At 43.0% G+C, this 15,485-nt stretch overlaps 1 protein-coding gene across 1 annotated transcript; it reads left to right on the forward strand.

Moving 5' to 3' along the window:
• Positions 1-5,204: 5,204 nt before the first annotated feature.
• LOC147420250 (flotillin-like protein 4) lies at positions 5,205-7,215 on the forward strand. Its single transcript, XM_086504285.1, has one exon. The coding sequence runs from the start codon at positions 5,527-5,529 to the stop codon at positions 6,991-6,993; it is 1,467 nt and encodes a 488-aa protein (XP_086360411.1). The 5' UTR covers positions 5,205-5,526; the 3' UTR covers positions 6,994-7,215.
• Positions 7,216-15,485: the final 8,270 nt, after the last annotated feature.

Raw genomic sequence — 15,485 nt, forward strand, 5'->3', positions numbered from 1 at the left:
CTTAGACAAGATTGGATTAAGCTCTATTTTGAGATCTCAAGAAGCTTTGGATGCTCTCCCTCCTTGTGTGAGAAAGGTATGGAACCATCCTGTCGTAGCTTTCAAATATGTGAAAAGTTTAGGACAAATTAAAAAGCTTTCAACTATAGTGACATAGGACGTAATCTTAAAAAGCAAGAGAGGCTTGCAATCTCAAGTATTGATTGCCCTTGTAGTAAAACTGCCTTTTCTTCTTACGTAAATGGAGCTTTGGGTCATGTAGTTATTGCCGATTGTTCTATCCTTCCTTCGGATTCCTCGAAAGACCTTTTCTCAAGAGGTACTAAATATAGGCTCCCTTCCTCAAACGACTCTTGCCTTCTCAAAGCCATAGAAAAAGGAATTTCTAGTTTCGTAGTAAAGTTTGAGGAGTCTTTAGGAGTTCAAGGTATTTTTACCCATTGGAAGTCTGTAATCCTCAAGAAAGCTTCTTTGAAATTAGCATCTTGCTCTCGACACGTTTCTTTAGGAAAGAACAACTTCTCTTCTTCTAATCGTGATGCTCTTAGGAAATTTCATCGTGATTTTGTAATCTCTTATGTAGATAAGTGCTCTAATAACTTTGTTGTTACGTGCAAAAAGTTCTATTTAGAATGCTTGTTAGGTGAAGTAAATTCTCAGACATACAGTGTTTGTGATCTTTGAATGCAAGAGGCTATCTTGAAACATCAAGACTTTTGTGAGTCTTTTGGTTTCGAGTGCCAGCCTAAATTACCTTGTTTATATACCGTTTGGAAGTTCCACAAGAACCCTATAAAGCCTAGATTTATAGCTGCTTCTTGTAACAGCTCTTTGACCGAGGTTTCCAAATGGCTTAGTTATTGTTTCAAAGCCATTTTACCTAGCGTAAATGAATTGTGGAATAATATGCTAAAGGAAGCAGACGTACGTACCGATTCAAGTTGGATTTTAAATGATTCAGTAGGTGTGATTCCTGTTTTAAAGTTTTTGAACTCTTCAAGAAGCCTTAAGGAGAAATCTTCTCCTTTATGTCTCCAAACTTTTGACTTTACAACGCTATACATGAAGCTAAATTTGGAGGACCTTAAATTTAGAGTCAAGTCTCTTATTTCAAAAGTTTTTGCGTACAAGCTTGAGAAGGATAGGTACAAGGCATTGCTAGTAGAAAAGTCAGCCTTGAACTTTGCCTTCTTATGGCTGAAAAATAAGAATGTAGATGTAGACAAAGGAAGAAAGAGATTCACCAGGATTGTAGATGACATTGACATCATATCTTGGTTAGATTTTCTTTTGGAAAATTTATATATAACCATGGGCGACTCTCTTTTCAAGAAAACAATTGGTATCCCTATGGGTACCAATTGTGTTGTTTTTCTTGCTAATTTGTACCTTTTTACTTATGAGTTTGATTTTATGGAGCGTCTTGTCCTTGCTAACACTTGCCCAATATTTTTGCACAAGTTATGCAATGTAAGACGCTTTGTAGATGATCTTTTTGTCCCTGACGTTCTTTCTTTTCAAGATTTTATGTACTTGAATTCGAGTTCTATAGGCGGAGGGATTTATCCCAAGGAGTTTTGTGAACTTAACTGTACCACAAATAGTGATTGTTGTGCCTTTTTAGACCTTAAGATTTTTCAGACTCCCTTGGGATTAGAAGTAGATATCTATGATAAGCGCCTTGAACCAGAATATGCCAATCTAAAAAGCATCCGCATGTCTCATATTTCTTCGAACATTTCTCCTTTAGCTAAGTACAGTGTCATTTGCTCTCAACTATTTAGATTTTCTCGTCTTTGTTCTAGTAAATCTACTTTTGTTGTTCAATCTTGCCATCTTATTTCTTTACTAGTTGAAAAAGGATACTCATTCAAAAGAATCATGAAAAAAGTTCATTCATTTTTGCATCGTAGTAAGTTTATTTTTAGTGTTTCTTCCTTTGGAATGTTCAAGATAATCAGTAGTAAATTCAATAGAAGTGGGGAGCTAAAACGCCCACTTATTGTTTGACTTAATAACACCTTATGTTGTTGTTTTGATCTTTAGAGCTTCTAGTATTTTCACTATAGCTTGAAAATTGCTAGCCTTTATCATGGCTGAGTATGCCCATCACCTCCGGAGGGTGATAAAAACTCAGCTCGTTGGTTTTGTAGAGTACGTTCAAAGCATGAATGACCTCTATATAAACCTGTACCTACTCTTGGGCACTGACGACGTGAGTAGGGATGTCATAGCTGTTGTCCAAGCTATGCATGATAAAGGTGATAATCTTATTCTTCCTGTTTGGACAAGGAGTGAAGTTGAGATCACATATTGTCAAGTTTGGTTCTTTGCTCTTCGTAGGTTTGTAGTAGTATTCATTTTTCGATTTCATATTTAGCTTACCTGAGGACTTAAGAATGTGTTCCGTAATAGGTTGTTGTGTGAAGTTTGATTTCTAGGATTAAATTTTTAAGATGTCTTATCCTTTTTTTTTTTTTTTTTGCCTTAAAGTTGAGTACTTGTTTTAAGCCAAGTAAGTTGCGTCAACTTATTTTACACATGCCTTTTCTGAAAACATTTTGAAGTTAATAATGTTTTATTTTATCTAGTTTTGTTTCGAAGCAATCAAAGTGATTTAGTTAGTTTGTTTGTTTGTTTTTGTTTTTCTTTTCTCTTCGTGTGTCCCTTGCTTTTATAGTTTTATGAGTGCTTTATTCCCTCTTATAAAGATTGCGAGGAGTAGTGCTCGAAGAAAACCTAGGTTTAGTGTAGTCCCACCTACAAATTTTGAAGTTTACCTCTAAATTTTTTATTTTGAAGGTAAGAAAACCTTCAAATTTTGTCAATTTACCTCTGTGGTTTCACATGTGTAGGTTTGCCAAGTTTCTGGAAAAAAGTTTTTATCGAGCACTGGTGAGGAGGTCCGGCCGGTGGGGGGGTGTCATTGTTGGAGGTTGTCTGGCACCGTCAAGTAGGGTTTGTCATTTGCACTAAGAGGAAATTTTAGAAAATTAGGCTACTTTTTCAGGTTTTTACACTATTTTTCTCTATTATGGGGCGGAATTTCTCCTTTTTCCCTTGCCGTGAACCGGCATATTGGAAATTGAGAATGACACGATATTAAATTGAGGCACATTTTTCCCGAACACCGGAGAGAGAGAGAGAGAGAGAGAGAGAGAGAGAGAGAGCAGATTCAGTGTAGAATGCACCTGCGCTCTCGAAAAGAGAGAGATAGGTCACAGAGACTGCTTGCACGTGCGCGCTCGGAGAGAGAGAGAGAGAGAGAGAGAGAGAGAGAGAGAGAGAGAGAGAGAGAGCAGACTCAGTGTAGCCTGCACTTGCGCTCTCGAAAAGAGAGAGACAGGTCACAGGGACTACTTGCACGTGCGCGCTCGGAAAGAGAGAGACAAAGAGAGAGAGAGAGAGAGAGAGAGAGAGAGAGAGAGAGAGAGAGGCGACTGGCTGTTGACAGCTGAGCTCCCTGGCAATGCTCTCTGAGCGCGAAGAGAGAGAGAGAGAGAGAGAGAGAGAGAGAGAGAGAGAGAGAGAGATAGTTAGTTTTTCAAGCACTAGCAAGGAGGTCCCGGGGGGGGGGTTTGCCGTTGTTGGAGATGGCCTTCTGCCTTTATGTCGCACAACAACCAAGGTTCACAAAATCGCGGATGCAAGTGCAGCCTGCTTGGAACGACCTGGAGAGAGAGAGAGAGAGAGAGAGAGAGAGAGAGAGAGAGAGAGAGAGAGAGAGAGAGAGATCTCCCTCTCTTTTCAGGTCAATATGGCATTTCAATTCAATTCTTTCTCTCGCAGGAGGGTAGAGAGAGAAAGAATTGAATTGAAATGCCATATTGACCTGAAAAGAGAGGGAGATCTCTCTCTCTCTCTCTCTCTCTCTCTCTCTCTCTCTCTCTCTGTGCGGAGATTAATTATAGGTGTAGCTTTTTGGGAGCTGTAAATCCCTACATAGTAGCAAAATCCAATTTGGGAGGCTGTGCGGAGTAAGTTGAGGGCGAGTGCGACTTGACGACAAGGGGGTAAAGATAAATAAATAAGTAGTCATGCTAATGCATTAGTATATGTGCCCAACTCTTTATCATGCTAAGAACCAATGTTTCCAAATACTAAGGGGCCCTGTAGAATGGCGCACCCCAATAATATAGCGCCCAACAACTATCTCAAGACCCTGTCACATTGGGACGAGCAATTGTTGGCCAATCCGAGGTGGCGCGCATCCATTTGCCTAAGCGAAAGATGGCCAGAACCTCGTGTCAGAGGGGCGGGCAACATCCCTCAACCAACTTTTTTGTACGGGTGCCCATCTGCGAAAAGGCGAGGCGGGAAACAAGACTACATGACTCGAGCTCTGGCAGTCAGCGCAGGAAGCGGATACCCAATCACCTGGCTAGCACTGACTGATTGCCTTCTACGCACGGTTTTTTCTTGAAAATCCTCATGTGACTGCATTTGCGTGCCCACGAGCATGAAGAGAGAGGGGCGGGTGCCCTAGTCTGACAGGGGCCTTAGAGTGCATCACAACGATGGGTTGGCTACCGTGATCGTAAGACTAGTTTGACCCTGCTCTTCTAGTGGCCCTCACATGCAATACTACTTTTTTGCATCAATTCCATGTTGGAGTGGCAAAATTATGGAGCACAATGTCACCTGCAAGCTTTTTCTACGAGTGATTTCAGCTGAACGTAGAATTCCTCAAGTTTGGTGCCACAAGATTGGCCCCTTCACCTTATGGCTTGTGTTAGAAAAATGGATGAACGTGGCATTATATTCAAATCCTAAAACAATGGACACTCAAGGGGGAATGGTCTTAAAGCAGCCTTGATGGCTCTGAAGAAGAATCGCCAGCTGAACACCTTGAATCCCTAGCCGCATTAGGAGCACAACCTTGCCTGTGCCCTCCATGTCTCCTACACATGTGTTGACATTCTTTCCTTCCTAATTGCATGCTAGACTTCAGGGCTAGAAAAATACATTTTCCTAACCGGGGCAAACTTGAAGTCTACCGCTTTTTAGGTCAAAAATCTGAAGCTTTTGCCGGTATTAACACTAAAACTTGTGTAAATTTGGCGGTTTTCTTCGAGGCAAGCTAAAAGTCTAAAGTTAGCACAAGCTATTACAATATTGATCCAAAAACCAACAAGAAGCAGCCTGCAGGGGTATTATTTTTCGTCTAAAGCGAGAAGGAGAAACGCGCTTGGCAGACTTTGACTTTTCAGAAGCCGCGTACTCCCAAGTCCTGCCATGGAGTTCTACAAAATAAGTGGAGATTCTGATGATGAATATGGAGCCTTCGACCTAGGGTGTGTATAAAATAATCCTTAAAACAGAAAGCCTAATTGTCAAGTCAAATTAGGGTGACGCAGACTTACCTACAAAAAGCTCTTGCATGCAAAGGTGCACAATGCAGTATTAGCCCTATCTACATTGTACAATACCCTGATTCGATTCCTGAAGCTCAAGCTCTCTCTCTCTCTCTCTCTCTCTCTCTCTCTGCTGCTCACTCACTCACTGCTGCTCATTTCTTTCCTAACTATGTGGAAGGTCGCAGGTGCCTCCCAATTCCTGGCCATCACTGGCTGGGGCATCTCCGACATCAAGCTCGCCAAGAAAGCCTGGATCCTCCCTGGCCAAAAATGCACCAACATCGACCTCATGCCCGTCAACTACGACTTCGACGTCCAAGCCATGAGCGCCGAAAAGCTCCCCTTCGTCCTCCCCGCCGTCTTCACCGTCGGCCCCAAAGCCGAGAACCAGGACGCCCTCATCAAATACGCCCGCCTCGTCGCCCCCCATGACAAGCACTCCAACCATGTCAAAGATCTTGTCAAAGGCATCATTGAAGGCGAGACGCGCGTCCTCGCTGCTGCCATGACCATGGAGGAGATCTTCAAAGGCACCAAAGAGTTCAAGCATGAGGTTTTCCAGAAGGTGCAATTGGAGCTCAATGAGTTTGGGCTGCTCATCTATAATGCCAACGTCAAGCAGCTTGTGGATGTTCCTGGCCATGAGTATTTCTCCTTCTTGGGCCAAAAGATACAGCAAGAGGCTGCCAATAGTGCCAAGGTTGCGGTCGCGGAAGCCAAGTATAAGGGAGATGTCGGTGCCAAAGAGCGGCAAGGGCTTACACAGCAGAACGCCGCAAGGGTCGAGGCCGAAACCAAGGTCTTCTCAATCAAGCAAGCGCAGATGGCAAAGCAGCAAGAGCTGCAGACTCAAGCAGAGACCAAGATCTTTGAGAACACAAGGAAGGCTGAAATGGCTCAAGCAGATGCAGAGCTTGCCAAGAAATCTGCATTGTGGTCCCAAGAAGTAGAGGTTGCGAAGATACAAAGCACAAATGTGGCTGCCATACGAGATGCGGAGCTACAACGGGAGCTCGAAATCCGGCGGGCGCAAGCAGAATTAGAGCGTCTCCGCGCGAATGAAGTGGTGCCAGCCACCATTCAGTACGAGACCACAGTGCAAGAAGCACAGGCGGCACTGGTTCAACGCCAGCGCGCTGCTGATGCAAAGCTCTTTGAGCAGCAACGCGAGGCCGATGCCATCACATACCAGAGCGAGCGAGGGGCGGACGCGCAACGCCAAACCGCGGATGCAGAGGCGTATGCCATCATCAGGAGGGCGGACGCGAAGCTGTATGCGGCGCAAAAGGAGGCGGAGGGGATCATAGCGATGGCGGAGGCAAAGAGTGTGCTGTTGGGGAAGCTGATGAAGGAGTTGAATGGGGATTACAAGAGTGTGCACGAGTTCTTGCTGTTGGACAGGGGGGTGTATCAAGAGATGGGGCGCATCAATGCAGAGGCCATCAAGGGGCTCAGTCCAAAGATAAGCATATGGGATACAACAGCCCACGGGGGTTCAATGCCATCGTCTGCAGCAGCAGGCTCTAGTGCTCTGGAGCAAATGTCCCAAATATATAGAACCATCCCCCCTTTGCTAACCACGGTGAAGGACCAAACGGGAGTAAACCCAGCCCCTTTCCTTGCCACTGTGCCTTAATGTTTTGTACAAAAGGTTTGATGCTCAAAACACCTTTAAAAAAAAAAAAAAGCCCAAGCTTGTTGATCGTCCATGCGTTTTGGCAAAAGCGAAGAGGTCGAACACACCAAGCATGGTTTAGCCTTATCCGTAAGGGTTGTCGTAAGATTGTGGATTTGCATCCAATATTTTGATGTTCTTTGGGCAGGCCTTGTTGCCTCAATAAGAAACGTTGTAAAAGCCCACACGATTGTAGTATTTTTATTTCTAAACCAAAATAGCTCCTATAGTAAGCACTACTAGGTAAAAATTTAGAAATGTTGTCGTCGAGTATCCTGATTCTTTCGTCTTCAAGAATCTCCATGGCTGAAAATTTTTGAAACCATCTCCAACACAAAACCATGAACATACCTATTCCATGCAAAGTGAAGGAAAAAAATATTGTCTTCTCTAAAGACTGAGTATGCAATGTGGATGAACATAGAGACTGAGTGACAAACCGTTCATCAAACACATGCAAACAATGAGGTCGAATCTTTTTTGTTTGATCGAGATCAATCAACTATGGCAAATCACAATGAAAATGCCCATGTTTGGTGCTCATACTATCATGTGATCTTTCAGAAACTGTGTCATGCAAAGGAAGAGACATGGAATGTGACTTCCTTACATACAAACTTTTCAGCTTTTCATGAACAATCCGCATACATTCGTGCTCATCCATGAGAGAAACGTGCTCAACATACAATATGTCCTGCCTAGGAAAAGGGATCACATAACGATGCTGACTAAAATACAGGAAACCTTCACGAATGAAACACTCGAACAATGCGTGCGTATCAATCATGCGAACACATAATACTTCCTGTGAGGGTTCTTTGGACCAAGGCTCGAGAGCCAAGATCGGTTCTTTGGGATCTATCGAATCTTCTGGTGGGGGATCTGCGAACCTCGACTCAAAAGCCAAGATCGATTCTTGGTGATTGATCGAATCTACAACGAGGTTAGCGTCCCTAGAAAAAGCCTCAACTAACACATCATTCTTGTGAACAATCACTTCATCTTCATGCAATTCATCATGCTTGTCTTTTCATCCAAATCATCATGTAAATCATTATCGTTCAAATCATCATGCTTATCTTTATCATCCAAATCATCCTGCTTCTCATAATCATGCAAATCCTGTGTATCATGCTATGGAGAAAAAGAGATTAAGAGAATCTCCTTGTCCCGAATCCTTTCAACCTTGTCTTGCATATTAGCAATGAGAGATGGAGAAGGAACAATGTCCACTCCATGAAAGATAGTAGGAGAATCACTTTTGGCATTGAGAGTTAAAGTGTTATCCTCCCAATCAACGAGAGGGTTTATTTCACGAAACCATTTCATGCCTAAAATCATATCACATCCTGAGAGAGGAGAAACAACAAATCTTCTAGTGAAGCCAGTCTGTTGAATTAAAAACAACACATCAAGGCACTCCTTCGTGATGAGAGCGTCCATACCAGTACGAAAGCCAGAGACCTTGATAGGAGATCTCGGACTTACTTCGAGGCGGGCTCTCTCAACAAGAGAGGGATTGATCACATCATGCATACTACCTGGGTCAAACAATATGACAAAACGGTGCCCCAACGTACGACCATAACATTTAATGAGAGAATCATCAATGGGAGGGTCCTGAGAAACTTTGGACACAATCGTGTTATCATTCATTGCATTGACAGATGTAGTGGGTGCTGTGGGTTCTTTAGATTCATTTGATTCAAGCTTAGGACATGTTCGTTTTATGTGACCATTAATGTGACAATGAAAACAACGACCTTCCTTAGAATAAGTGCTTTGTTCTTCCGAAGTGATGTATCCTCCTACAATTCCTTGTGCTACCTTTTTATCTGGAGTAAGCTTAGGTTTAGCAGTTGTGTTAGCCTTACCCTTAGATTCATTAGAAGAATTCTTTGATGAGAGACTGTTGGAAGATTGGTTAGAGGAGTTATCATTCTTACCGTTCTGCGGGTTCTGAGAAGTTTGTGAGGTTCTTGTGGAAGTCTTGTTCTCCTTAGGCTTTCCCTTGTTGTGCTTCATCTCCTGTGCGAGAGCAATCGCTACCGCTTTGTTGAGATCGATTGGATCGAATACCTCGACATCTTACTTGATATACTCATCCAATCCAAAGAGAAAAGCCTCTTTGCGCTCATCATCTAACATGAGTAATTGGGTACCTAGCTGCAAAACACGATTAGAAAAACACATAACCGGAATACCATTTTGCTTAAGAGCACGCCAATCGTCCTTCAATCATGCCAGGTACTGAGGTGGCATAAACCGCGCCTTGAGCTTGTCTTGGAAATCAGCCCAACTAAAGGAGAGGGGCGTGAAATCGTCGGCTGCCTCTAGGTGCGCGGCTAGCTGTGCCTCTTGCCATGCATGGTACCAATTGATGGCATCACCGGCAAGGTACATAGCTGCCGTCAAAACTTTGCTATTTCAAGTCTTCTTAGTTGTCGCAAAATAAGCATTAAATTGATGCAACCAAGAATGAGTAACTTTAGCATCCATCTTACCGCCGTCATACTTACTGGAAGTCAACTTTTCTGTAACTGGATGGTTGGAATCCGCGTCGTGGCTTGCGCCACTTGACGAACTTCCACGATCTTTGGGTGGTTCGGTCTTCGAGGCTAGGATGTGGGAAATAAATTATTGATGACGAATCTCCCTTTGAGCCTCTCGTTCATTGCGCTCGCGTTCGAAAGCAAGTCGATGTTCTTCTTGTTTTGCGGCCTGAGCCAGGCGCTCACGGTCCTGAGCAAGGTGATTTTCTTCTTGTTTTGCGGCAAGTGTGGCGTTTCTTTCATCGCGCTCGCGGTCCTTGGATTCTTGTGCACGGTCCTTTGTTGCTTGTTCTTCTGCTTTTCTTGTGAGTTGTGCCAATGCAACTCGATTCGTTTCTTGTTGTTGTGCCATCATGTCCAACATCGACTTGACCATCATCTCCATAGGAGTGAGGACAACTCGTGGTGTAGATGGCGAAGGGGGAGGGTTGGAAAAATCTCCTGGTAGGGAGAATCCTTCATCGCCTCTCTCATGCTCATCACCTGAATGCGAAGTATCCATGCCGCTTCGGGTGACGACCATGCACTAGGATCTTTGGATCTTAAGTTCACGAGGAACTTGGTTCTTGAGGGTCTTGAGGTTCTTGAGTTCTTGGGTTCTTGAGGATCTTGAGGTTCTTGAGGGTTTCTTTCGCTTGCAAATCGCGTTGGAGAAGGATCTTCTCTTCACCCAAGTTCTACCCTTTTCTGCGGCGGGCGCACCCCTTGGAGGCCTTGCGCTCACACCAAGGTTGCTTTTTCCCACCTTACGTCGATGGGCTGGCCGCTAAGTGCACGATCCGATCGCAACAAGCAAAAAATATTCTTGTGGTTCTTGTGGTTCTTTCCTTGAGTAATGCAGAACACTTCCAAAGCTCTGATACCAATGTAAGGTGCAATGGAATGAATGTTGTATTTTCTCAAGATTAGTGATCTTTATTTGCTCAAGGTTCCTTTTAGTTCTTAGGGAAAGAGAGTACATTAGACACTCATAAGAAATTGGTGCCCTAGAAGAATTTTAGGCACATCTTGGTCTATTTTGTCTATTGGGTTCCTTAGCCAAATCCATGGTTGCTTTGTTCGTGGAGAGGGCACACACTCACATACAACAACACTTATAGGCTGAAAACAATCTGTTCATCTCTTTTGTGCTTGTGTTAAAACTTTTCTACACTAATCTAGAGTAATTTGCCCGTGGAGTATCTCTTATGAGACATTTTGTAAGAGGGACGTGACACCAAGGCACAACTCCTATCAAAGCTCATGGATCACAAGCAATCCTTGTCCCTCAATTTCCTCCACTCCTTTCAATTTGTAGCGGATCATAGCACATGGTTCCTTGTACTCTCTCTCTCTCTCTCTCTCTCTCTCTCTCTCTCTCTCTCTCTCTCTCTCTCTCTCTCTCTCTGCCCGGGGATTCCATTGACGTGATCATGATTGTGTGATTACGTTAATAACTCTAGGAATTACACAAGAAAAACATGTGATCACGTTAATTGTTAACGTGACTTTGATGATGACTTGCAACAACCCATAGAAACGGTTAACCCGTTGGTTAAAATCATATTCCCTGAGGGTCCCATCAATATTTTTTTATTTTTTCGACAAGCCCGCCGGGTAATAGCCCGACGGGCCAGCCGAGAAAATAAAAGACCTCGATGCACGTAATTATATACGTGCTTATCGTGGTGTTTTGACTAGGCAAATCCTTGGGGAGTGTATCTGAGTGCCGGGTACAATCATCTCCTTGTTAATTGACCTAAGGTTACAGAGTCACAAGTCCTTTTTTTGGGTTGGTCATGATTCTTAATTCAGTAACCACTTCTAAAAATATTTAAATCCTTTACGGAACATAAGGGTACGAAACCAAAACAATTGAAAATTTAGAGAGTCATGCTCATTGCGGCGAAGCCATTGGTCCAAATGAGGGCTGTAATTGGTTTGAGAAGATTGTTAGGTAAAGGTGGTGTGCCTCAGTGTGCCAGTGTGCTTTGCCCGTGGCTGCCCACATTTATCTCCTTATTCTGTATACATACAAAGAATAAGGAGCTCTAACTCATTCTCACATTGTGCTCATACAGTGAGATTTGGGAGCTCCACCCACATCCCTATGTCGTATTCTCACTCTCCTTCTCACTCTCCGCACACGCATCACATTCTCACACTCATGATTGGTATCAGAGCTTTGGCGACGCATGTGCGACGGCTTCCCGACGAGACGGAAGCGACGAAGCTCGACTATGGCGGCTTGAGCTTAGCGGAGGTGGATACAGCTCGACGGTGTTAGATCTCAGCTTAGGCATGTTTATTCAACTTGTATAGAGTTTGTGTAGCAAGCCATTGCTGAATTTTGCAGAAAAAGAGAAGGAACAAGAAGTGTTGCAGCTCGTTTTTGCTGTTTTTGGCTCCCGAAACAATGTGTTTTGCATATCCGTCACACGGAGTCGGATGGATATGATCTAGGAGTCTAGGTTGGGGTTTTGACACATTCTAAACACAATGGTGATGTTCATTTTTGAAATTTTTCTCTGAATTACGGCAAGTACAACAACAACAAGTTTATGCTGCGTTTTTGGACCAAAACAAAGGTTTTTGGCATATCTCTCACACTCGGACTCAGCTACATGTGATCCAAGAGTCTACCTTGAGGTTTTGGCATGTTCCGGATGCGCTTGTCATATCAAAATTTTGAAATTCTAAGTGCTGAATTTTTTGTAGCAGCCTCTCAACAATCTCGACATATCGAGGTTTTGCAGTTTGATTCCTACAGTGTAGAGAGTGATGCGGTTTGCATTTTTGGCTATTTATGGAACACTCTAGTGCTATTTGAGAGAGAATTCACCTTGTTTTTGCTTATGCAAGTGATAGTTTGGGATGTGACTTTCGGAACGTTACACATCCAGATGCGGTTTCATGCGCACTATTTGACTATGTGGGGTATTTCAAAGAGCTTTTTTAGCATGGTTTTGTGCAATTTCATGCTATGTATGCATTATGCGGATACACTTTGAGTTAGCCATAGCTCGCAGGGTAGTAGGTTTATAGTTTTGCAATGTTTTTGGGACAGGTCCATAGAGCTACTCGGTTAGGAGTGAGCGAGTTTGCCAGGCTTTTGGCATTGCATGTAGACCATTTGTGGATTTTTCTTCTGAGACACTGTCTATTGTCATGCGTATTTGGTGAGATTTTTTGAGTTTTTGCTCAGTTTCTAGTGGAAACTCTGTAGAATTTTTTACAAGATTTCTCGCCATGATTTATGCGTATTCGCAGTTTGCTCTCTGATGGTACAATGGTCAATATATTCCCACTTTGACAGCAATAGGAGTTGTGTATGCTATGGTTTTCTGGCATATTGTTTATTCATTGACACATTTTGGCAGCAACTTTTTACTCACATATGAATGTCATTTGTGGCACCGTTGCGTGATACTCCGGCTAGAGCGGTTTGGCTCAGTGTATGACTTTGTGAGAGAGGTGATTGTGGATGAGTACATTCTCAGATTGGCCATTTGGGCATTTGTTGTTGTCTCCATTACGTTTTACAGTTGAGTTTTTTGCTCTAGTTTTACAAAGCAGACTCTGTCAAAATTTTACCAGAAATGTATGCCTATTGAAGATGCTAGTGAGCTTGACCATTTGCTCACCTTATTTGCTTGAGACAGTGGTTTTCTCTTGGGTGGGAGAGTCTTGTGATCTCGAGTCTCGAGCATTGTTTGCCATAGTTTTGGCATGGACATGGAGACGCTTCAGGCTAGAGGCGGTTCTCGCTCACGATCGCGACCGACAGACATGTTGCGGCCACAATGGACATATTAGGCGTCGTTGCTTCAGGCGTATGAGGCAGCGAAAGAGGTAGATGCATGGTGCTACTATAAGGACATATGCTAGAGATTATGCATGTGATGGGCATGTCACTTTTGAGTCTATCTTGCCTTCAGACTACTTTGTGTCTTGGGATAGCACATTGTCTATGCATATTCTACTAGACGAGCATCCAATTTTTCACGTAACGCCACGTCGTGATTTATTTTTCTCTTTCTCTAGTGGGAGACTTGGTTGTGTGTAGTTTGCTGATGGTTCAACATATGACATAGAGGGTGTTGGAGATGTATGCGGTGTATTTCTTATGCTACAAGATGTATGTTATGTAACAGGACTCAGTCAGAGTCTCATTTTAGTGCATTAGTTGCAGAGTAGTGGACATTGTGTAATGCTTAGAGAGCAGTCATTTCAGATGCATAGGGGATCACTGGTGATAGCCATAGGTGATAGAAGTGGTATGGTATATCCTTTGCATATTTCTAACACATGAGGCAGTGTAGTCTCTGTGTATTTGTAGTCATGTTTGGAGCGAGATATGAGGCGGGTCTCTTTTGCGGATGTGCTGTATGGAGACCAGGTTGTGCATTTGTCTTGTGGTGACGTTCACATAGACAGTGGTATCTCTGGGAATGCACAACTTGGTCAGTCATTAGTTGAGGTGACATCAGCTGAGCCAGAGACCAATGCATTGTTCTATGATGTGTCTAATACATTTGAAGGCGACAGTGTCCTTCAAACAGCTGTGTGTGATTGCAGTGCTACTGATTTTTTAATTCTGCAGTCATTCTCAGTACAGATGCCTTTGCCAGACGATGCTGACATGATGATGCATAGTCAGGTGGTTCCTGATGAGGATGCATATGGCACTGAGGTTGCTGATAGGGATAGGTTGACACACATAGTGCATGTTTTGTCGGCTTTTGGATCTCTCATGTTTGACCTTTTGGTCTCGAGACCTGATCTTGCTTATGCGGTTGGTGCATTTGCAGTGGGAGTTGTCAGTCATGCGATGACTGACATTGGCATTGTGCATTGTGGAGCCATACATGCCGTCACTCAATACCTGCATCAGAAGTTTCATCGTAGCTCTAGCGCCAGTGATATGCATGTTGCATCTACACTAGAGCGGTTACAGAGTGAGCTAGTGGACATAGGTTGAGAGCCGTCTTCTCTCACCTCTTGTATATACTAGTTGTAGGCTAGTCTTCTCGCCACTTATCGGCACACAACATTTAGTGGGAGAATGTTAGGTAAAGGCGGTGTGCCTCACTGTGCTTTGCCAGTGTCTGTCGGCCACTGTCCAACTGTCCACGTTTATTTCCTTATTCTTTATACATACAAAGAATAAGGATCTCTCACTCATTCTCACATTGTGCTCATACAGTGAGATTTGGGAGCTCCACCCACATCCCTGTGTCGTATTCCCTCTCTCCTTCTCACTCTCCGTACACGCATCGCATTCGTGCACTCACAAAGATGAGCATATGCAAATGACGAGCCGATAGTCAAGGGTTGGATGTCTTGTACTAGTGTACTAAGCATATAAAGATCCTTGAAGTCTTGCATTTTTCACCATCATAGATTTGAGTTGATATACATTGTCATTGCACAATATAAGAGCTATAATCCTTAATTGGGTGAAAATAGCTTTTATATATTGAATTGGTTGCATAAGAGGGCTACAATTCTTGACTGGGTACAAGTAGTCCTCAATTGTGTGATTATATTGAAGATTTCATTGCATTATTTTATGCATTGGTTTATACAGAGACTACATTATCTATTATGAAAGATTATTAGTTTATGAAATGACTAATCATAGATATTATTGCTTTCTTGTTTTTTTGCAAATAATTGACATCGTTCAGTTTAGAAGTTGATTATTCTTTGTGGCATTTGAAATTAGATGTGTCTTATTGTTTGCAAATCGATCAAAGAGGACGTATAAATAATCATCATAATAATAATTGCATTGAGAAATTCATAGCATTGTTGTATGCATTATGCCGTACAAAGAGTGTGTGGGACGCATGTCTAACCTCACCATCCTATCTTATTGCAGTATTAGCGAGAACCACGATTAAATTGTCAATCCATGGG

The sequence above is a fragment of the Adiantum capillus-veneris genome, chromosome 28 (assembly GCF_014529385.1).
Source record: "Adiantum capillus-veneris isolate H3 chromosome 28, ASM1452938v2, whole genome shotgun sequence".
Taxonomy (NCBI): Eukaryota; Viridiplantae; Streptophyta; class Polypodiopsida; order Polypodiales; family Pteridaceae; genus Adiantum; species Adiantum capillus-veneris.

Coding starts and splice junctions, on each gene's coding strand:
- LOC147420250 (XM_086504285.1), top strand. CDS start 5,527: ATGTGGAAGGTCGCAGGTGCCTCCCAATTCCTGGCCATCACTGGCTGG.